Source organism: Sceloporus occidentalis, unplaced genomic scaffold, assembly GCF_023333645.1.
Source record: "Sceloporus occidentalis isolate IW3139 unplaced genomic scaffold, rSceOcc1.0.p SCAF_3, whole genome shotgun sequence".
In the NCBI taxonomy this organism is placed as follows: domain Eukaryota; kingdom Metazoa; phylum Chordata; class Lepidosauria; order Squamata; family Phrynosomatidae; genus Sceloporus; species Sceloporus occidentalis.
Genome location: NW_028316983.1, coordinates 121,872,911 through 121,896,074, shown reverse-complemented (window position 1 = coordinate 121,896,074; position 23,164 = coordinate 121,872,911). Strand labels below are relative to the sequence as shown.

The 23,164-nt window shown below is 44.2% G+C and overlaps 1 protein-coding gene across 1 annotated transcript; it reads right to left on the bottom strand.

Moving 5' to 3' along the window:
* Positions 1–641: 641 nt before the first annotated feature.
* LOC149316679 (inosine triphosphate pyrophosphatase-like) lies at positions 642–23,157 on the bottom strand. The gene is made up of 8 exons (XM_089516020.1): positions 23,042–23,157; positions 13,189–13,246; positions 13,047–13,111; positions 11,666–11,739; positions 8,874–8,905; positions 2,993–3,108; positions 1,202–1,278; positions 642–879 (listed from the first exon to the last, which is right to left on the bottom strand). Exons 1-8 carry the CDS (start codon positions 23,102–23,104, stop codon positions 756–758), a joined length of 609 nt encoding a protein of 202 aa, XP_089372146.1. The 5' UTR covers positions 23,105–23,157; the 3' UTR covers positions 642–755.
* Positions 23,158–23,164: the final 7 nt, after the last annotated feature.

The window sequence follows — 23,164 nt, the reverse complement described above, 5'->3', positions numbered from 1 at the left end:
AGGTGTGTCTCTGGAGGCAACTGGAGCCCAGGGATTGAATGGGGGGGATCCTCCCCGGCCTCCAGGTGACTCTCTAGAACCCAGGGACAGCACGGGGGAGAAGGAGGAGAAAGAGATGCACACCTGTTCCTCTTCTTCCTCCTGCCCAGGAGGGTGGGAGAAGAAGCCCCGCCCAGCAGGTAACATCTGGTATCACAAAACCTTTTAGTTTGGGCACTCAGCTCCTAAAAGCATCACCATCACTGCTATAGAAGAATGTCTACTGACTTTTTGATTGAATTGTTTTTTCACAACAATGGAAAGATTAAGACAACTCCTATTAGTTACTCAGAATAATTATCAATTGACCCACTGTTCAAAAAACACTTAAAGCATTATACTAAAGAAAACAATAAAAAATACTATCTATATGTTCCTCCAAGGTAAGGACCCCAATACGCAACACATCAACTGATTGTTTATTTTTCAAGTACTTGGATCTTTCTTTCTTTCTTTTTTTCTTTCTTTCTTTCTTTCTTCCATCCACTCTGAGTGTAAGTTCTGGTATTTTGAAACCCTCTGAAATCTTGATTTTTCTATACATATTTGACACTGCTCATTGGAGAACTTTATTTCAGGAACAGTGACTATACATCACAAGATCTTTAAGAAAAGTAGCTTTATTGTACATGATCAACACAAACAAGCAAATATTGATCTCATCCTGCAATTACAATTTCTCACAACAAACACAACATTCCACAGACTCAAACAGGCTAACTGAAGCCAGATATGGCCACTGCTGAATTGTTCTGTTGAACAAAATATGTAGACAGCTCTTTCAGGGCTTTGTAACGATGAGAGATAGAGTTTTTCACAGACTTAGGCAATTCAGCATACCTGAGGATAAGAAGAGATAACACTACCATCAGAAGCTAGGGCATTGCAATAATCCTCTAACAGCTATTATTACATTATTAAAGTTGCACACATATTGACCTGAACAATATCCCAAAGAATTCTATACATCCCACACTTGCCTTGGGAAGTGCTACTATACTATGGCGCATGTCTGCATGACAACTTCATGGCTTTCAATGTATATACTTACACTTAACATATCCTAGTTTGCAGTTTCTTTAGAACTGCAACACACTAACTAGCCAGGATAGTCTTACTAGCCAATTCTGACTATTCAATGAGAAGGCAAATGATCACTTACGTCTTATCATAGCCCTCTGGTTGGAAGCATGGATCCCATCCAAAATCTCTAGGTCCCCTTGGATCAACTATGTGTCCCTGTAAATTGATACACATGGTAAGGAAGATTTTTCTGTGCTGGGTTCACATTTGGCACCTGCCATCATGTCAAACATAGCTACATATGAGCCAGCCTTTCTCTTGATAAACAGAGAAAGCAGGATGGCCTTGTGCAGAATCTTCTTACACATCAGCCTCCCACAAATTCACCTACAAAATTCAAACCAGTTTGTGTCCAAGAAGGGAATAGATACAAAAGGACAAGTGAAGTGTAAGAGGAAAAGATTGTTCTAATTTACTCCAGAAAGTGAACCAAGTGAAATGTGCAGACAACAGTCCCCTAGAATAACAAAGAATACAGGCTATAAGAAGTATACAAGTGACTCAATCTTAACTCCACAACCAACCCAAACCACGCCATAGTTTATCAACTACAAATGTGGGAGGAACAAAGCTTTCTAAGAACAGAAAACAAGTTATGGCCATGTAGATTGGACATATTGATTTCAGTGGGATATATTTCCAAGTAAGTTTGCTTAGGATTGCAGCCTTAATATATTTCTGGGTCTACTGTGCTAGAACTCAAAACTCTATAGGGGGTAGGGCTATAATTTTGGTTCCGCAATAACCTCTCCTCTACTTTTTTAATTGAATTTATCTTAACATAAAAATACAACGATAACATACATCCACTTTGAATCACTGTTTATATTATCCTTTATATAATATAATCTATAGTTTCTTACTCATCCTCCAAGTCAACATTAATTCCTTCTTTCAACATAAACTGACTTCCTAATTCCATCTCTTTGGTTTGTTTTCCTTATGTGTATTTAAATTTATATATGTTTGTATTCTTATGTTCTAATTCTAATGTACTTTACCTTTAAATATACAGAGTGTGTGTGAGTGTGTGTGTGTGTGTGTGTGTGTGTAAAAGAAACTTCTATAATACTTCTATTGGTTTGTTTGCTCTCCTTTTTTTCTTTTTCTTTTTACTAACCAATTATTATTACTGCTGTTTTTGTTATTTTTTCCATTAGGATCTGCTTTGAGTTTCTTCAATGTATAAGTTTCTTTTTCTTATTGTTTTGAGTTATGTTGTGTTACAACTCCAAAATGGTACAGCTGAATTTTCATTCATAGTCCAAGAAAGGAGAAAAAAGGCTATGGTTGCCAAATAAATATGTCAAACTCTGCTCTCCTAAGCCAGCAGAGATTCCCCAAAATTAACAGGAGAGCTGAATGCAAGGAGATAGTACAGAAGTTAAAAGACTGAACCAGCCATCAGGAACCACTATAGTATGATTTTCTGCCATACACTCAGAAGGTGGGTTCAAGCTGTCTTTTTAAAATAATATATTTTACTGCTCTGCTGAGAACTAGGAACAGCAACAGCATCATTGAACTGGCTTCTAACAGCTGATGTGTCACAGTGGCCTGTTACAGACTGCCAAAATAAAGCTGCTTCGGGTCTCTTTGGAGGTATGCTGTTTAAATGATGCATGCATCCTAAGAATCCGGAAGCTGCACCAAAGCTGCACTCCAGTGCTTAGGAATAGAGTGTGGCTTTGGCGCGACCTCCAGACTCGTAGGACCCATGCATCATTTAAACAGCATACTTCCAAAGAGACCCGAAGCAGCTTTATTTTGGCAGTCTGTAACAGGCCAGTAAAATTTTTATTTGCTTAATGTAATCCTTCTTAGTTCAACTATTTACCAATTCAACTGTATGAAAACACCTTGCACCTACATGAGTCTGGCCTTTGAATAGCTTCACTGGGTCTTCTGGATTTCCAGTGCTGAAAGCAAAGGTGCAGAGAGCATAAGCAGACTTATCTTCAAATCCAGCTAACAGTTTGTAGAGACCTATACCATAAGAAAAGACAAGTCATAAGATTTCTTCTAAAGATATATGTTAACACAAAACTGCTATCTGTACAAAAGCTAAGAAGGAAATATAGGCAACTTGGAACTGGAACAAGAATCCCAAACATGCAAACCACCTAAATTAGGAGAAAAACATCTAAGGAAGTATCATGAGGATTACTTTTGTGGGAATTCTATTTTACTTTCCTTACAGAATACAGTGCTCTTTAGAATTCAGTCACTTCTGTTTCCCTCCCAATATATACTGTACCTTAAAGAGTCAGAAGACCTGTTTTCAATGTGTATGTGTTTCAACAGACATGTGTTTAACACCATGTATGATCAGAAAAGAATAGCCAGATTGGGACTAAGAAACATGTCCAGACAGAAAGCCACAACTATGTCTGTCAGTACTTATTGATTTATTTAGGAAATTTATACCTTACCCTTCTGTCAAAGAGGCTCCCACAGCAGCTTACAAATAATTTATTTGACAATTCCTTGCCCTCAGAATTACAATTTAAATAAGACACAAAACACAGGGAAAGAGAATGCAACCAGAAAGCTAGAAAGTGATTGCCTGTTAGGAACATGTGGCAAAACTGCCACTCACAGCTTCCTATTTATTTTGTATTCAGTTAGAATCATAGAATCATAGAGTTGGAAAAGACCACAAGGGCCATCCAGTCCAACACCCTGCCATGCAGGAAATCCAAATAAAAGCATCCCTGACAGATGGCCACCCAGCTTCCGTTTTAAGACCTCCAAGGAGGGAGACTCCACTACACTCCGAAGGAGTGTATTCCACTGTCGAACAGCCCTTACTGTCATGAAGTTCCTCCTAATGTTGAGGTGGAATCTCTTTTCCTGGAGCTTGCATCCATTGCTCCAGTTTCTAGTCTCTGGAACAGCAGAAAACAAGCTTGCTCCCTCCTCAATATGACATCCCTTCAAATATTTAAACAGGGCTATCATATCACCTCTGTTGAATATTCAATAGAATATAGAAAGCCTTGTGATATCAATAAGGCATTTGACAAGGTTCCCCATGACATTCTTGTAAACAAGCTTGTAAAATATGGGCTAGACAAGGTAACTGTTAAATGGATTTGTAATTGGCTGACCAGCCGAACCTAAGGGTGCTCAATAACGGCTTCTTTTCATCCTGGAGAGAAGTGACCAGTGGGTGCCACAGGATTCTGTCCTGGGCCCAGTACTATTTAACATCTTTATCAATGACTTGGATGACAAAATTGGGGGCATACTTATCAAATTTGCAGAAGACACCAAATTAGGAGGAGTAGCTAATACTCCAGAGGACAGGATCAAAATTCAAAATGACCTGAATAAACTAGAAAACTGAGCCAAAGCTAACAAAATGAAATTCAACACAGAGAAATGTAAGGTACTGCACTTGGGGCGGAAAAATAAAATGCACAGTTATAGGATGGGGGACACCTGGCTGACCGAGACTACATGTGAAAGGGATCTAGGAGTCCAAATAGACAACAAGTTGAACATGAGTGAACAGTGCGATGCAGCAGCTAAAAAGGCTAATGCAATTTTAGGTTGCATTAATAAAAGTATAGTATCTAGATTAAGGGAAGTAATAAGTACCACTGTATTCTGCTTTGGTCATGCCCAACCTAGAATACTGTGTCCAGTTTTGGGCACCACAATTTAAAAAGGATGTGAAGAAACTGGAACATGTCCAAAGGAGGACAACTAAAACCATGTCCTATGAGGAACAACTTAGGGAGTTGGGGATGTTTTGTCTGGAGAAGAGACGGTTAAGAGGTGATATGATAGCCCTGTTTAAATATTTGAAGGGATGTCATATTGAGGAGGGAGCAAGCTTGTTTTCTGCTGCTCCAGAGACTAAGACCCGGAACAATGGATGCAAGCTGCAGGAAAAGAGATTCCATCCCAATATTAGGAGGAACTTCCTGACAGTAAGGGCTGTTCAACAGTGGAACACATTCCTTCAAAGAGTGGTGGAGTCTCCCTCCTTGGAAGTCTTTAAACAGAGGCTGGATGGCCATCTGTCGGATATGCTTCAAGAGTTCTTGCATGGCAGGGTGTTGGACTGGATGGCCCTTGTGGTTTCTTCCAACTCTATGATTCATGTCAGCATGGGGAAAGTGCAGCCCATGTGCTACACAAGAGCCCTCAGAACATTTTTGTGATCTCTAGAGGTTCACAGCATGCCCTGCCCTTTAAATGTAGGTTGCTGTGGGACTTTGAGAGCCACAAAAACAGCCTGGGTGGTACCTCCTCCACCCCAGTCTAAAAATCAAGTCTTTCTACCATTCTGTTGAAAAGTACCAGTCAAAGCAGAATTAAAGAGAAAGAGAAGCAGCACATGCAATATCTACCACAACAGAGTGAGTTCACATAGCTGATGAAGAAAAGGTGAGGCTAGTAATACAGTGACTAGATATCTGGACTATGATAAAGTCAACTGAAAAATCACAACATGACAGCTTTCAAAAGATGGAAATGAGAAAAACAGAGTGAGTGAGAGCAGGGTTGAAAATAATTTTCATTGTGTTCAACTATCTCAACAAAAGCATCCTTTTAACATCTCCCAAGACTTGGTGTGAGAAAATGAGGAATTGTTACTTACTGTGAAGGCTTTCTTGGAAAAGCAGTCCACAAAGCTGGATTATTCCCTGTATGCCAGCAAATGTTGCAGGTGACACTAAGTCCAAAATTATTTTAACTTAATAACCACCGACTTCTGCACCTCAGTTTGTTTTCCAAACCTGCCATTAGCCTATCTTATCCTATCCTATATGCCAGTTGACTATTAAAAGCTTACATATTTTCTATATAATTATCTTCTTAGATATGTATATACTTATTTGCTAAATTTCAGCCAAACAAGGGTGAGAGTGGACTACTTTCCTGTGTGATCCAAGAATGACATCTTTACATAAGTTCCAATTCTCCATTTTCTGGATGACATGGAGAACCAGTTCAGAAAGTTGGGACGTGCCCAATCTAACCCAGTTTGGGTGGGCATTGTTGCTTAACTATATGACAGCTTGTAAAACTATCTTCCCAAATGCCACTTGAGCTGAACTCAGTTTATCAATTTGTTAATGTTTTATAACTGTTAAATGGATAGCAAAACTTTCAGCTCCTTCCTTATCTTTTGCCTTCTCTCCTGAGAAAGATACATGCATCCCTTAGTAATGTCTATGTGGACTCCTAAATATGTCAAATTTTGTGTTGGTACACAATGACTTTTCTTGTAATTTATTAAGAAACCAGTTCTCTAAAATATTGATTGCAGAAAATTCCTTCCAATATTGCATTGACAACCCAATTTCAGAAGGATGTCATCCAAACAAGCAAATAATGGATTCCTTTTCCCCTGACAAGTGTCACCAATGGTATTAGTATCATTGGTGAACATTTTGGGTGCCGAAGCCAGACTAAATGGATGAACCCTGAATTGGTAATGCACATACTGGTATAATGGGCCCTTGATATCCACTGGTGTTGAGTTCCAGGACCCTCCATGGATACCAACATCTGTGGCTGTGCAAGTTCCATTAAATAAAATGGAAAGTAAAATGGTGTCCCTTACATAAAATGGCAAAATCAAGGTTTGCTTTTTTGAACTTATATTTTTAAAAAATATTTTCAAGTTACGGATGCTTGAATCCATAGATATGAAGGACCGACTGTACTGAAACCTCAATTATCTCCTGTGAATTGGATATGTAAATAAGCCTCTTTCAGATCTATCAATGCCAGTCAATTGTTGGTTTCCAGATTCTCTTTGATGGTCTGCAATCTTTCCATTTTCAATCTCTGATAATGAACGAATCCATTCAAATATTTGAAATCCAAAATTGGCCTGTAAGACTCATTGCTCTTGGGTACCATAAACAGAATTGAGTACACCCCTTTGAATGAGGAGTGAGGCAACTCTTTTACGGTTCCAATTCCCAATAGATATTCTATCCCATTTTTGAACTATGTTTTGTTTATCTTGGGTTTTTGGAACCAAACATGAGGTTGTCTCTCCATGTGACAACCTGATTGACCCAGTGATCCATTGTCACCTCTGCTTATAACTTCCCAAGGTACAGAAGGCTTCTTCCTACCAAAACAGCTTCTCTGTCATTAATATCTGTGGCCTCCCCTAACTTGTTGGAATTCTTGTCTTTTTTATTATTATTATAATCTGATCTACCTCATAGAGGCTTTCCAAATCTGTAATGGCTTTACCTTTCTGAACAACTTTCTCCTCGAAAGGAATTGGAAAAATTGCAAAATATCCTTTAAGGCTTCCTATCTGATTTCATTTTTTTTAAAACTAAGGGCATGGCCTGCTTTTTGTCTCTCTTTTCTATAAGCACTTTCTGCTATGCTTTCCCAAGCAACTGCCCTAAAAATGGCATGTAGGACATATTAGTCTTCAGCTTCTGGTCTGCTTCCTAGTGTCGAAGCCAAACAGATTCTCTAGCAATTGTAGTAGCAGTGATACTCCTGCCAGCAAATGCTGCTGAATCATGGTTCACATCTGCTATAAATTGTAGGGCATTTGAACTCTTTCAACTATCCTGTACAACGAATTAATAACAATATTCTGAGATGCTAAAATTTTCTGTGACCATAAAAATGTAGCACTGACAAATAATGAAGCTGCTAATGATCTAATTGCCAAAGTTCATGTGCTCTTTTAAGTGCTGCCTCAATTTTGCACTCATCCATGTAACAAAGTATGGTATCAGCCTCCTTAGTAACCAGTGCATGAGAATCCAAAGCTGAAAGAGGACCATTGACAATTCCACATCCTTTCTCTTAAACGTATATAACTTTTGAGTATACCCCATTAGTCTCTTTGTACTTAACATTTTAAATCTTTTTTTAACTGTGATTGTCATTCCATCTGCTTTTTTTTTTTAAACAGGCACTTGAGATTTTACACTTGTCAAGGAACTGATGATACAGCCTCCTAATTGTTGTTGCTGGTTGTCTGGACAATTCTCTTTAACATTTTATCTACCTTTCCCTCAGAGACACGCTGATTTGCAGTCATCTGGGCTTTACTTATTATTGTCTGCAGCCATTCTCTCACGATCACCTCAGTGCTGGTTTTCTTTCTTTTTTAAATCTGCTTAAATGCTGCCACATTTCTAACTCTTTTGCCCAAACATTTCCTTTTCTTTGGAGAGTTTCCCATTATTTAAACTTGTATGTGGTGAAGGGTTGAAAAACACATCTGACTGGCTGACAGAAAATTTTAAAACTGAGGTTAAGGTGCAGAAGTCAGTGGATACTAAACAAAAAGAATTTTGGGCTTAGTGACTCCTGCAACATTTTCTGGCATTCAGGGTTGGGTTAGGGTTAACTTTGTAACCTGCTTTTCCATGCCATGCTCATTTTGTGAATTCACACAACTGCAAAGCTTCCAGGGTATTCTGACAAAGTATCTACAAATTAATGTGCATATTTTACACTATAAACAGTTAAAATATCCAAAGCTGAACAATATACACAATCCAATGCAAAACAAAGACAGGAAGAAAACACAGGTGAAATTTGAACAAAATCAGATTGAGACGTTTTCACATCCCTATAAGATAGGTACAGAGTTGACAACTGAGCTGGATTTGCAAGGGAAATGAAGTCTACTTGCTAGTAAAACACCTGGACAGAAAAAAAATCACAAAATACATCAGAAAGAGCAGAACAATCTACAGATGAGAGGCCCAACAAAACAGCTAATTCAACAAAGGTTGAATTACCTTCTGGTTTGAGTTTCTCTAGGAACCATTTTCTGAAATAAAAGTCAAATACAAATAATTTTCTTTATTTTCACAAATGTAATAAATACAAACATTAACTAATACTTTAGAAGCAAGAAAATCCATTATAGAAATCTGTAACTTTAAGCATTTATATAATACATGTATAGGACAACAACCAAAAAGGAATGAGAGACCCCTTCTCAAAATCTGAGAAATCAAAGGGAAGTTCAAACCAAAGGCTGAGATGCTCTACAACAGTAAAAAGAACATAATTCAAGACCAGGAAGGAATAAAAAGATGTTGGATGCAATACACAGCAGAGAGAGCTGTGTATTCCCAGAGAGCAGAGAAACAGGGAGGAGTGCAGGAGAAAGGGACTCAGATATCCCTATTGAGTACTGGGACTTTAAAAGTATTCTCTGAGAAAGAGGGACATTTTACCCCTCCCATCACAACCCAGACTGTGTAATTAGCCCCAGAGCCAGAAGGAGTACCCTCCGTCCATCCCAACTGCCACAGTCCTGGTCTTGGAGGGAGAGAAGAACTGGCAGTATCTGCTGAACTTGATCCCCTTCCCCAGTCCTTCCCTTCTCCTTTTGTGTCATGTCTTTTTAAGATTATAAATCTGAGGGGAGGGAAATGTCAAAGTAAAAAAAAAAATGGTAAGCTCCTTTGAGAGCCTTTCTGGCAGAATAGCAGGGTATAAGTACTCTAAATAAATAATTGAGATTAATTCTGATGTCACGCTCCCAAAATCTAAATTGTACTCTATGACTCCCAGGCAAATCTAAGAGAATTTGTTGGCAAAAACTTAGCAAGGGGCTTTATCCACTTGACAGTCTCCAAGATGGGGGCCCCAGGTTTTTTTTGTGGGGCTTGTTGTTTTTATTGTTGTATATTGTATTTACTTTGTTGTTACCTGCCTCGATCCTCAATCAGAAGATGTGGGATATAAATAAATATTTATTATTATTATTTATTATTATTTCTTTCTGGAGAACAAAGATAAGGGTTTGTGATTGATCACGGACTTTAATAGGCTGAATGCTATCTTTACATCTACCCAGTACCTGCTGGCACACTTGACCACAGGATAGATCTTTACCAAGCTTACTTTCAAGTCAGAATACAGGAGGGGTATGAATACAAAATTGTTTTTAACGGCCCTTTGGGGGCTTTTGAATATTTGGTGATGCTTTTCGGACTAGAGTGTTTATGCATTTGATAAATTAAGTTCTCCATAAAGTTTTGTATAAGGGGCTGCTGTTTTATTTACATGAAGTATTAATATATTTGCAGGATATGGCCACTCACTCACACCAAACTAATGAGAAAGGTACTCAGAAAGTTACTGAACAATTTACTGTCTGTCAAAATAATTAATTAATTAATTAATAAGTGTGAGTTCCATAAACAAAAACTAGCTATCTGGATTATTTTGTATCTATACATAGCAATGAAATGGATCTAGAAAAGGTATCAACAGTGTTGGACTGGGAACCTCCCAGGACCCAAAGGCAATTACAAAGTTTCTTGGGTTTTGCTAACTTCTATAGACAGTTCATCCCTAACTTTGACCATATGGCTCTATCTTCGACTGATTTGTTGAAAACAAAAAAGAAAAAGAAAAAAGAGCTCCAAGAAAATTAAACCTAGTATAAAAATCAAATGGACTAAGGAATGCCAAAGGGCATTAGAGAATTTGGGGGGAAAAACCTGTTTAGCTCTGAACCAATTTTGAAGCATCCTGACCATAACAAATGATTTGTGATGCAGGTGGATGCAAGTGACATGGCATGACGTAGGGTGTTGTTACAAAAAGCATGAGGGAGCAATTGTACCATTATGTTGCTGTCATCCACCCTTGACCCATAGCTACCCTGTAGATGAGACATTTCCGAGATTCCCTGTCCTCCACTACTGTGCTCAATTCCTGCCAATTCATACCCGTGACCTCTTTTATAGAGTCTATCCATCTAGCACATGGCTTCCCTCTCTTTCCTAGCATTATTTTTCCCTCTAATGAATCATGCCTTCTCATAATGTGACCAAAGTATGACAGTCTTAGTCTAGTCATCTTGGCCTGCAGAGAGATTTCTGGTTTGATCTGTTCTAGCACCTATTTGTTTGCTTTCTTGGCTGTTCATGGTACCTTCAGCCGTCTTTTCCAGAAATGAATTGATTTTCTTCATATCTGCTTTCTAATAGAGTAGATGAAACAGCTTTTTAGTCTATTCAGGTCGTTTTGAATTTTGATCCTGTCCTCTGGAGTATAATATCAACTTTTTTAATATCAAAAAAATATGCACTAGCGGCACTAGGGTTGTTGCGCAAGAGGAAAAGGAACAGTAACCCAAAAAATTTTGGGGACCACTGCCCTAGATTTTACGCAGAGCAAGAGATCGGACTTGATGGCCCATGAGGCCACCTCCAACTCTGATTCTTTATGTGAAAAATTATCAGCAGCCTGAAGTAGAACACCTCAAACAGACTTAGGTCTCTGTCTCTTCTTGACCTAATATTTTGAAAAGCCCATTATATGACAGGAAAATAAGGAGACATTTCGATCTGGACAGTGTTCTCCCTTCTGCATTTACAATAAGCATATATTTCACTTCTACATTGACTGTGTATAGCAAACACACTTTTCCTTCCTTCTCTTCTCATATCCTTTAGGACCAGAACAGTAAATGCTAGAAGAATTTGCATAATATGGAGAACCAAGTTTCTTTGTTTTTTCCAGTTGGTTTAATATGCATGTTCTGAGCAAATCCTTTATCTATACTTACATATATGGCCCTGGGAGTCCTCCAAGAGCCTTAAAACACAAACAAGTGTCTTCCACTATCACTGGTCCCTGGATCTGTAAAAGGAGAATACAGCAAAGCAAATAGAGCTGAAAATTAGATCATCTAACAAAGAATAGGTTATTATGGGCTATGAACTACAGCAGCCTAAAAGAAAGCCTCCACCTTCCAGCAAAGCACACTTTTTTATTACTAAACAGTGAAAACAAACACCAAGGAATTGAAAAAAACACTGAATCCTACTTTTTCTGTCAACTTCAGATGGCCATACATGAACTAAAAGGATCGCTAATCTGTTTGGTTAATTTTGTGTATTGATTTGAAATATTTTGTCCTACTCTTCAGCCAACAAAAGGCTTTAAAAATAATTGCTATCATGTGGATTGCATGCAATCATCACATGTTATCTTTACATAGCAGATTATTTACTTAGCTGTTATTTACCACAGATAATTTATATCACACCCTTGCCCCAATTATCGTCTAGAATTTAACAAACAGAAGATAGTAGATCTCTTAAGAAAATCAGGATTAGTTACACTTCTCTGCTGAATACACAAAGAATCATAGAATCACAGAGTTGGAAGAGACCACAAGGGCCATCCAGTCCAACCCCCTGCCATGCAGGAAGTCTCAATCAAAGCATCCCCGACAGATGGCCATCCAGCCTCTGTCCAAAGACCTCCAAGGAAGGAGACTCTACAACACTCCGAGGGAGTGTGTTCCACTGTTGAACAGCACTTACTGTCAGGAAGTTCTTCCTAATGTTGAGGTGGAATCTCACCTGTAGCTTGCATCCACTGTTCCAGGTCCTGTCCTCTGGAGCAGCAGAAAACAAGTTTGTTCCCTCCTCAATATGACATCCCTTCAAAAATTTAAACAGGGCCATCATATCACCTCTCAACCTCCTCCTCTCCAGGCTAAACACCCCCAGCTCCCCAAGTCACCCCCCACAGAACATGGTTTCCAGACCCCTCACCACCCTAGTCACCCTCCTCTGGACACGCTCCAGCTCCTCAACATCCCCTCTGAATTGGGGTGCCCAGAACTGGACACAACAGTCCAGGTGGGGCCTGACCAAAGCAGAATACAGTGGCACTATTACTTCTCTTGATCTAAACACTATATTGCTATTGATGCAGCCCAAAATTTAATCAGCCTTCCTAGGTGCTGCACCACACTGTTGACTCATGTTCAACTTGTGGTCTACTTGGACTCCTATCTCACTATGTGTAAAATAGTCCCCAAAAGACTTAAGGAGAGCAGCATATTTTCTAAAGGAGATTAAATATGTAATAGTTGGTTACTGGCTTTGGGTATCCTAATATTGGTAAAGAGTGTTTCAAAGGACAGAGAAAAGGACCTGTTTGGCTGCTTCCTGGCACTTCTGGATAGAAATATCATCAGGCTCCCCTTGATACTCAGGCACTAGAAAAGAAAAAGGCTGTGGTTACCACAAAACAATAGTAGCCACATAGCACACAACAAAGAAGGTAGGTACTCACAGTCTATTTTCTTTGCAACCAGTTTGTAGGGAAAAGAGTTGCCTAGGATCTGAATCACCTGCAAGAAGAGACAAGTGGTCAGACTCAGTCTTAGCCAGCATTTTACTATGTGCTTCATGGTCATATCCTTCTTGCAAGAAACATCATCGCCTTTGAAATCCTGGGCTGCAATGGCACAATGCATTGAAATATTTTAAAAATATTTTCCCCCTGTAATCATGTATGCTAGGAGTAATGTTGCCTGGTTTTCAAGAAAGCAGTATGGGATTATAAAATGTCATGATATGCAGGACTGAAGAAGCAGCTATTAGCAAGTCTGTGCTCTATTCAGATACTGTTGGAAGACACAACAACTTCCCCATTTAGTCTTGCTGATCTTTTGACCAACAGGGATGAGACTGCTTGCCTGAGAGAGAGGGATTAGAATCCTTTGTCCTCCCGTACCCCTTGTTTTTCCTTCCTGTCAGCCACCTATCCTTCAGTGTTATGGGCAGATAATGTTGTCTAGTTCAGTCAGGGTTAAGCAAGTGCCTTCTCCTGTAAAGGAGAAAGACCCAGCCCAGACTGAAGCCCTCCTCTCATGGGGCAACATGCCACCTCACCATCCTTTTCTCTTTTACATTAGTTTAGAAAGGAACAGGCTATTCCTATCCAAGAATGTGTTTCATTAATAAATGCTCCTCCTGCTGAAGATTTCAAGCTTATTTTTTTCTGCCTGCCATTTGTTCTTTCAAATTCCCCCTCCTCAGATGGATGCCTCTGCTGCGGCAGAAGTAAAATCTCTGGCAGGCCTTTTCTTCCACTATTAAACTTCCATTCCCTCTGACATACTGGTTTTAGTTGACCTACTCTTGTATTTCTCTGTAAAATTAACATATTAATATCCATACTTATAATTTGCATTTGTCTTTATGAAGGGTCCAAACCCCAGAATACAGTGGGAGAGTTGCATCCCATTCAGTCTATATAAAAAGGCAAGCTTTCCAACCCTCAAATAGCCCTATAAACAAAAAGGGGATGTGCTAAAACAAATGACAGTACTTGCCCATAGGGAAACCATACTTGTCCATGGATTGGAGAATACTTCCCCATAGGGGAACATTGGGGAATATCTGCTCATAGGGGAACATTGGGGGATACTTGCCCATAGGTGAACATTGGGGGATACTTGCCCATAGGGGAACATTGGGGAATAGCTGCTCATAGGGGAACATTGGGGGATACTTGCCCATAGGGGAACATTGGGGGATACTTGCCCATAGGGGAACGTTGGGGAATATCTGCTCATAGGGGAACGTTGGGGGATACTTGCCCATAGGGGAACATTGGGGGATACTTGCCCATAGGGGAACATTGGGGGATACTTGCCCATAGGGGAACATTGGGGGATACTTGCCCATAGGGGAACATTGGGGGATACTTGCCCATAGGGGAACATTGGGGGATACTTGCCCATAGGGGAACATTGGGGAATATCTGCTCATAGGGGAACATTAGGGGATACTTGCCCATAGGGGAACATTGGGGGATACTTGCCCATAGGGGAACATTGGGGAATATCTGCTCATAGGGGAACATTGGGGGATACTTGCCCATAGGGGAACATTGGGGAATATCTGCTCATAGGGGAACATTGGGGGATACTTGCCCATAGGGGAACATTGGGGGATACTTGCCCATAGGGGAACATTGGGGAATATCTGCTCATAGGGGAACGTTGGGGGATACTTGCCCATAGGGGAACGTTGGGGAATATCTGCTCATAGGGGAACATTGGGGGATACTTGCCCATAGGGGAACATTGGGGGATACTTGCCCATAGGGGAACATTGGGGGATACTTGCCCATAGGGGAACATTGGGGAATATCTGCTCATAGGGGAACATTGGGGGATACTTGCCCATAGGGGAACATTGGGGGATACTTGCCCATAGGGGAACATTGGGGGATACTTGCCCATAGGGGAACATTGGGGGATACTTGCCCATTGGGGAACATTGGGGAATATCTGCTCATAGGGGAACATTGGGGGATACTTGCCCATAGGGGAACATTGGGGGATACTTGCCCATAGGGGAACATTGGGGGATACTTGCCCATAGGGGAACATTGGGGGATACTTGCCCATAGGGGAACATTGGGGGATACTTGCCCATAGGGGAACATTGGGGAATATCTGCTCATAGGGGAACATTGGGGGATACTTGCCCATAGGGGAACATTGGGGGATACTTGCCCATAGGGGAACATTGGGGGATACTTGCCCATAGGGGAACATTGGGGGATACTTGCCCATAGGGGAACATTGGGGAATATCTGCTCATAGGGGAACATTGGGAGATACTTGCCCATAGGGGAACATTGGGGGATACTTGCCCATAGGGGAACATTGGGGAATATCTGCTCATAGGGGAACATTGGGGAATATCTGCTCATAGGGGAACATTGGGGGATACTTGCCCATAGGGGAACATTGGGGAATAGCTGCTCATAGGGGAACATTGGGGGATACTTGCCCATAGGGGAACATTGGGGGATACTTGCCCATAGGGGAACATTGGGGGATACTTGCCCATAGGGGAACATTGGGGGATACTTGCCCATAGGGGAACATTGGGGAATATCTGCTCATAGGGGAACATTAGGGGATACTTGCCCATAGGGGAACATTGGGGGATACTTGCCCATAGGGGAACATTGGGGAATATCTGCTCATAGGGGAACATTGGGGGATACTTGCCCATAGGGGAACATTGGGGAATATCTGCTCATAGGGGAACATTGGGGGATACTTGCCCATAGGGGAACATTGGGGGATACTTGCCCATAGGGGAACATTGGGGAATATCTGCTCATAGGGGAACGTTGGGGGATACTTGCCCATAGGGGAACGTTGGGGAATATCTGCTCATAGGGGAACATTGGGGGATACTTGCCCATAGGGGAACATTGGGGGATACTTGCCCATAGGGGAACATTGGGGGATACTTGCCCATAGGGGAACATTGGGGAATATCTGCTCATAGGGGAACATTGGGGGATACTTGCCCATAGGGGAACATTGGGGGATACTTGCCCATAGGGGAACATTGGGGGATACTTGCCCATAGGGGAACATTGGGGGATACTTGCCCATTGGGGAACATTGGGGAATATCTGCTCATAGGGGAACATTGGGGGATACTTGCCCATAGGGGAACATTGGGGGATACTTGCCCATAGGGGAACATTGGGGGATACTTGCCCATAGGGGAACATTGGGGGATACTTGCCCATAGGGGAACATTGGGGGATACTTGCCCATAGGGGAACATTGGGGAATATCTGCTCATAGGGGAACATTGGGGGATACTTGCCCATAGGGGAACATTGGGGGATACTTGCCCATAGGGGAACATTGGGGGATACTTGCCCATAGGGGAACATTGGGGGATACTTGCCCATAGGGGAACATTGGGGAATATCTGCTCATAGGGGAACATTGGGAGATACTTGCCCATAGGGGAACATTGGGGGATACTTGCCCATAGGGGAACATTGGGGAATATCTGCTCATAGGGGAACATTGGGGAATATCTGCTCATAGGGGAACATTGGGGGATACTTGCCCATAGGGGAACATTGGGGAATAGCTGCTCATAGGGGAACATTGGGGGATACTTGCCCATAGGGGAACATTGGGGGATACTTGCCCATAGGGGAACATTGGGGGATACTTGCCCATAGGGGAACATTGGGGGATACTTGCCCATAGGGGAACATTGGGGGATACTTGCCCATAGGGGAACATTGGGGAATATCTGCTCATAGGGGAACATTGGGGGATACTTGCCCATAGGGGAACATTGGGGGATACTTGCCCATAGGGGAACATTGGGGGATACTTGCCCATAGGGGAACATTGGGGGATACTTGCCCATAGGGGAACATTGGGGAATATCTGCTCATAGGGGAACATTGGGGGATACTTGCCCATAGGGGAACATTGGGGGATACTTGCCCATAGGGGAACATTGGGGAATATCTGCTCATAGGGGAACATTGGGGGATACTTGCCCATAGGGGAACATTGGGGGATACTTGCCCATAGGGGAACATTGGGGGATACTTGCCCATAGGGGAACATTGGGGGATACTTGCCCATAGGGGAACATTGGGGAATATCTGCTCATAGGGGAACATTGGGGGATACTTGCCCATAGGGGAACATTGGGGGATACTTGCCCATAGGGGAACATTGGGGAATAGCTGCTCATAGGGGAACATTGGGGGATACTTGCCCATAGGGGAACATTGGGGGATACTTGCCCATAGGGGAACATTGGGGAATATCTGCTCATAGTGGAACATTGGGGGATACTTGCCCATAGGGGAACATTGGGGGATACTTGCCCATAGGGGAACATTGGGGGATACTTGCCCATAGGGGAACATTGGGGAATATCTGCTCATAGGGGAACATTGGGGGATACTTGCCCATAGGGGAACATTGGGGGATACTTGCCCATAGGTGAACATTGGGGGATACTTGCCCATAGGGGAACATTGGGGAATATCTGCTCATAGGGGAACATTGGGGGATACTTGCCCATAGGGGAACATTGGGGGATACTTGCCCATAGGGGAACATTGGGGGATACTTGCCCATAGGGGAACATTGGGGAATATCTGCTCATAGGGGAACATTGGGGAATAGCTGCTCATAGGGGAACATTGGGGGATACTTGCCCATAGGTGAACATTGGGGGATACTTGCCCATAGGGGAACATTGGGGAATATCTGCTCATAGGGGAACATTGGGGGATACTTGCCCATAGGGGAACATTGGGGGATACTTGCCCATAGGGGAACATTGGGGGATACTTGCCCATAGGGGAACGTTGGGGAATATCTGCTCATAGGGGAACGTTGGGGGATACTTGCCCATAGGGGAACATTGGGGGATACTTGCCCATAGGGGAACATTGGGGGATACTTGCCCATAGGGGAACATTGGGGGATACTTGCCCATAGGGGAACATTGGGGGATACTTGCCCATAGGGGAACATTGGGGGATACTTGCCCATAGGGGAACATTGGGGAATATCTGCTCATAGGGGAACATTAGGGGATACTTGCCCATAGGGGAACATTGGGGGATACTTGCCCATAGGGGAACATTGGGGAATATCTGCTCATAGGGGAACATTGGGGGATACTTGCCCATAGGGGAACATTGGGGAATATCTGCTCATAGGGGAACATTGGGGGATACTTGCCCATAGGGGAACATTGGGGGATACTTGCCCATAGGGGAACATTGGGGAATATCTGCTCATAGGGGAACGTTGGGGGATACTTGCCCATAGGGGAACCTTGGGGGATACTTGCCCATAGGGGAACATTGGGGAATATCTGCTCATAGGGGAACATTGGGGGATACTTGCCCATAGGGGAACATTGGGGGATACTTGCCCATAGGGGAACATTGGGGGATACTTGCCCATAGGGGAACATTGGGGAATATCTGCTCATAGGGGAACATTGGGGGATACTTGCCCATAGGGGAACATTGGGGGATACTTGCCCATAGGGGAACATTGGGGAATAGCTGCTCATAGGGGAACATTGGGGGATACTTGCCCATAGGGGAACATTGGGGGATACTTGCCCATTGGGGAACATTGGGGAATATCTGCTCATAGGGGAACATTGGGGGATACTTGCCCATAGGGGAACATTGGGGGATACTTGCCCATAGGGGAACATTGGGGGATACTTGCCCATAGGGGAACATTGGGGAATATCTGCTCATAGGGGAACATTGGGGGATACTTGCCCATAGGGGAACATTGGGGGATACTTGCCCATAGGGGAACATTGGGGGATACTTGCCCATAGGGGAATATTGGGGAATAGCTGCTCATAGGGGAACATTGGGGGATACTTGCCCATAGGTGAACATTGGGGGATACTTGCCCATAGGGGAACATTGGGGAATATCTGCTCATAGGGGAACATTGGGGGATACTTGCCCATAGGGGAACATTGGGGGATACTTGCCCATAGGGGAACATTGGGGGATACTTGCCCATAGGGGAACGTTGGGGAATATCTGCTCATAGGGGAACGTTGGGGGATACTTGCCCATAGGGGAACATTGGGGGATACTTGCCCATAGGGGAACATTGGGGGATACTTGCCCATAGGGGAACATTGGGGGATACTTGCCCATAGGGGAACATTGGGGGATACTTGCCCATAGGGGAACATTGGGGGATACTTGCCCATAGGGGAACATTGGGGGATACTTGCCCATAGGGGAACATTGGGGAATATCTGCTCATAGGGGAACATTAGGGGATACTTGCCCATAGGGGAACATTGGGGGATACTTGCCCATAGGGGAACATTGGGGAATATCTGCTCATAGGGGAACATTGGGGGATACTTGCCCATAGGGGAACATTGGGGAATATCTGCTCATAGGGGAACATTGGGGGATACTTGCCCATAGGGGAACATTGGGGGATACTTGCCCATAGGGGAACATTGGGGAATATCTGCTCATAGGGGAACGTTGGGGGATACTTGCCCATAGGGGAACCTTGGGGGATACTTGCCCATAGGGGAACATTGGGGAATATCTGCTCATAGGGGAACATTGGGGGATACTTGCCCATAGGGGAACATTGGGGGATACTTGCCCATAGGGGAACATTGGGGAATATCTGCTCATAGGGGAACGTTGGGGGATACTTGCCCATAGGGGAACATTGGGGGATACTTGCCCATAGGGGAACATTGGGGAATATCTGCTCATAGGGGAACATTGGGGGATACTTGCCCATAGGTGAACATTGGGGGATACTTGCCCATAGGTGAACATTGGGGGATACTTGCCCATAGGGGAACATTGGGGGATACTTGCCCATAGGGGAACATTGGGGGATACTTGCCCATAGGTGAACATTGGGGGATACTTGCCCATAGGGGAACATTGGGGGATACTTGCCCATAGGGGAACATTGGGGAATATCTGCTCATAGGGGAACATTGGGGGATACTTGCCCATAGAGGAACATTGGGGGATACTTGCCCATAGGGGAACATTGGGGAATAGCTGCTCATAGGGGAACATTGGGGGATACTTGCCCATAGGGGAACATTGGGGGATACTTGCCCATAGGGGAACATTGGGGAATATCTGCTCATAGGGGAACATTGGGGGATACTTGCCCATAGGGGAACATTGGGGGATACTTGCCCATAGGGGAACATTGGGGAATATCTGCTCATAGGGGAACATTGGGGGATACTTGCCCATAGGGGAACATTGGGGGATACTTGCCCATAGGGGAACATTGTGGGATACTTGCCCATAGGGGAACATTGGGGGATACTTGCCCATAGGGGAACGTTGGGGAATATCTGCTCATAGGGGAACGTTGGGGGATACTTGCCCATAGGGGAACATTGGGGGATACTTGCCCATAGGGGAACATTGGGGGATACTTGCCCATAGGGGAACATTGGGGGATACTTGCCCATAGGGGAACATTGGGGGATACTTGCCCATAGGGGAACATTGGGGGATACTTGCCCATAGGGGAACGTTGGGGAATATCTGCTCATAGGGGAACGTTGGGGGATACTTGCCCATAGGGGAACATTGGGGGATACTTGCCCATAGGGGAACATTGGGGGATACTTGCCCATAGGGGAACATTGGGGGATACTTGCCCATAGGTGAACATTGGGGGATACTTGCCCATAGGGGAACATTGGGGGATACTTGCCCATAGGGGAACATTGGGGAATATCTGCTCATAGGGGAACATTGGGGGATACTTGCCCATAGGGGAACATTGGGGGATACTTGCCCATAGGGGAACATTGGGGAATATCTGCTCATAGGGGAACATTGGGGGATACTTGCCCATAGGGGAACATTGGGGAATATCTGCTCATAGGGGAACATTGGGGGATACTTGCTCATAGGGGAACGTTGGGGGATACTTGCCCATAGGGGAACCTTGGGGGATACTTGCCCATAGGGGAACATTGGGGAATATCTGCTCATAGGGGAACATTGGGGGATACTTGCCCATAGGGGAACATTGGGGGATACTTGCCCATAGGGGAACATTGGGGAATATCTGCTCATAGGGGAACGTTGGGGGATACTTGCCCATAGGGGAACATTGGGGGATACTTGCCCATAGGGGAACATTGGGGAATACCTGCTCATAGGGGAACATTGGGGGATACTTGCCCATAGGGGAACATTGGGGAATACCTGCTCATAGGGGAACATTGGGGGATACTTGCCCATAGGGGAACATTGGGGGATACTTGCCCATAGGTGAACATTGGGGGATACTTGCCCATAGGGGAACATTGGGGGATACTTGCCCATAGGGGGACATTGGGGGATACTTGCCCATAGGTGAACATTGGGGGATACTTGCCCATAGGTGAACATTGGGGGATACTTGCCCATAGGGGAACATTGGGGGATACTTGCCCATAGGTGAACATTGGGGAATATCTGCTCATAGGGGAACATTGGGGGATACTTGCCCATAGGGGAACATTGGGGGATACTTGCCCATAGGGGAACATTGGGGAATAGCTGCTCATAGGGGAACATTGGGGGATACTTGCCCATAGGGGAACATTGGGGGATACTTGCCCATAGGGGAACATTGGGGAATATCTGCTCATAGGGGAACATTGGGGGATACTTGCCCATAGGGGAACATTGGGGGATACTTGCCCATAGGGGAACATTGGGGGATACTTGCCCATAGGGGAACATTGGGGGATACTTGCCCATAGGGGAACATTGGGGGATACTTGCCCATAGGGGAACATTGGGGGATACTTGCCCATAGGGGAACATTGGGGGATACTTGCCCATAGGGGAACATTGGGGGATACTTGCCCATAGGGGAACATTGGGGGATACTTGCCCATAGGGGAACATTGGGGAATATCTGCTCATAGGGGAACATTGGGGGATACTTGCCCATAGGGGAACATTGGGGGATACTTGCCCATAGGGGAACATTGGGGGATACTTGCCCATAGGGGAACATTGGGGAATACTTGCCCATAGGGGAACATTGGGGGATACTTGCCCATAGGGGAACATTGGGGGATACTTGCCCATAGGGGAACATTGGGGGATACTTGCCCATAGGGGAACATTGGGGGATACTTGCCCATAGGGGAACATTGGGGAATATCTGCTCATAGGGGAACATTGGGGGATACTTGCCCATAGGGGAACATTGGGGGATACTTGCCCATAGGGGAACATTGGGGGATACTTGCCCATAGGGGAACATTGGGGGATACTTGCCCATAGGGGAACATTGGGGAATATCTGCTCATAGGGGAACATTGGGGGATACTTGCCCATAGGGGAACCTTGGGGGATACTTGCCCATAGGGGAACATTGGGGGATACTTGCCCATAGGGGAACATTGGGGGATGTTTCCTATGTTTCCCTATGGGCCAGCATTCCCCAATGTTTCCCTATGAGCAAGTACGGTTTCTCTATGGGCAAACACTGTCATCTGTGTCAGTATGTCCCAACAAAAAGCTTTCCGCCCGGCATTCCCCAGGGCCCTCCTCCTGGCCATCCCAGCGAGGGGAGGGCAGGGGACTCAGGGGAGGGACAAGGAAGGCACTGGGCGACTGAGGTCCCGCCTGGGGAGCTCCCTTTCTCTGCCGCAAACAGAGGGCTGGAGCTGAGAAGAGCCAGGAGGGACGCGGCTGCCGGCTGAACTCCGGGCTCCTGGCCGAGGAGGGGCCCTCCGCCTGCGCTGGGAAAGCGGGGCTTGGCACACAGAGCCACACCCACCTCCTCCAGTTTCTTGGCGTTTCCGGTGACAAAGACCACCGTCCTTCCCGCCGCCGCCGCCATCCTCTGCTGCGGCCACGGAAACCGGAAGTAGAGTCAGGCGCGCGCGCCCTCCGCCTCCGT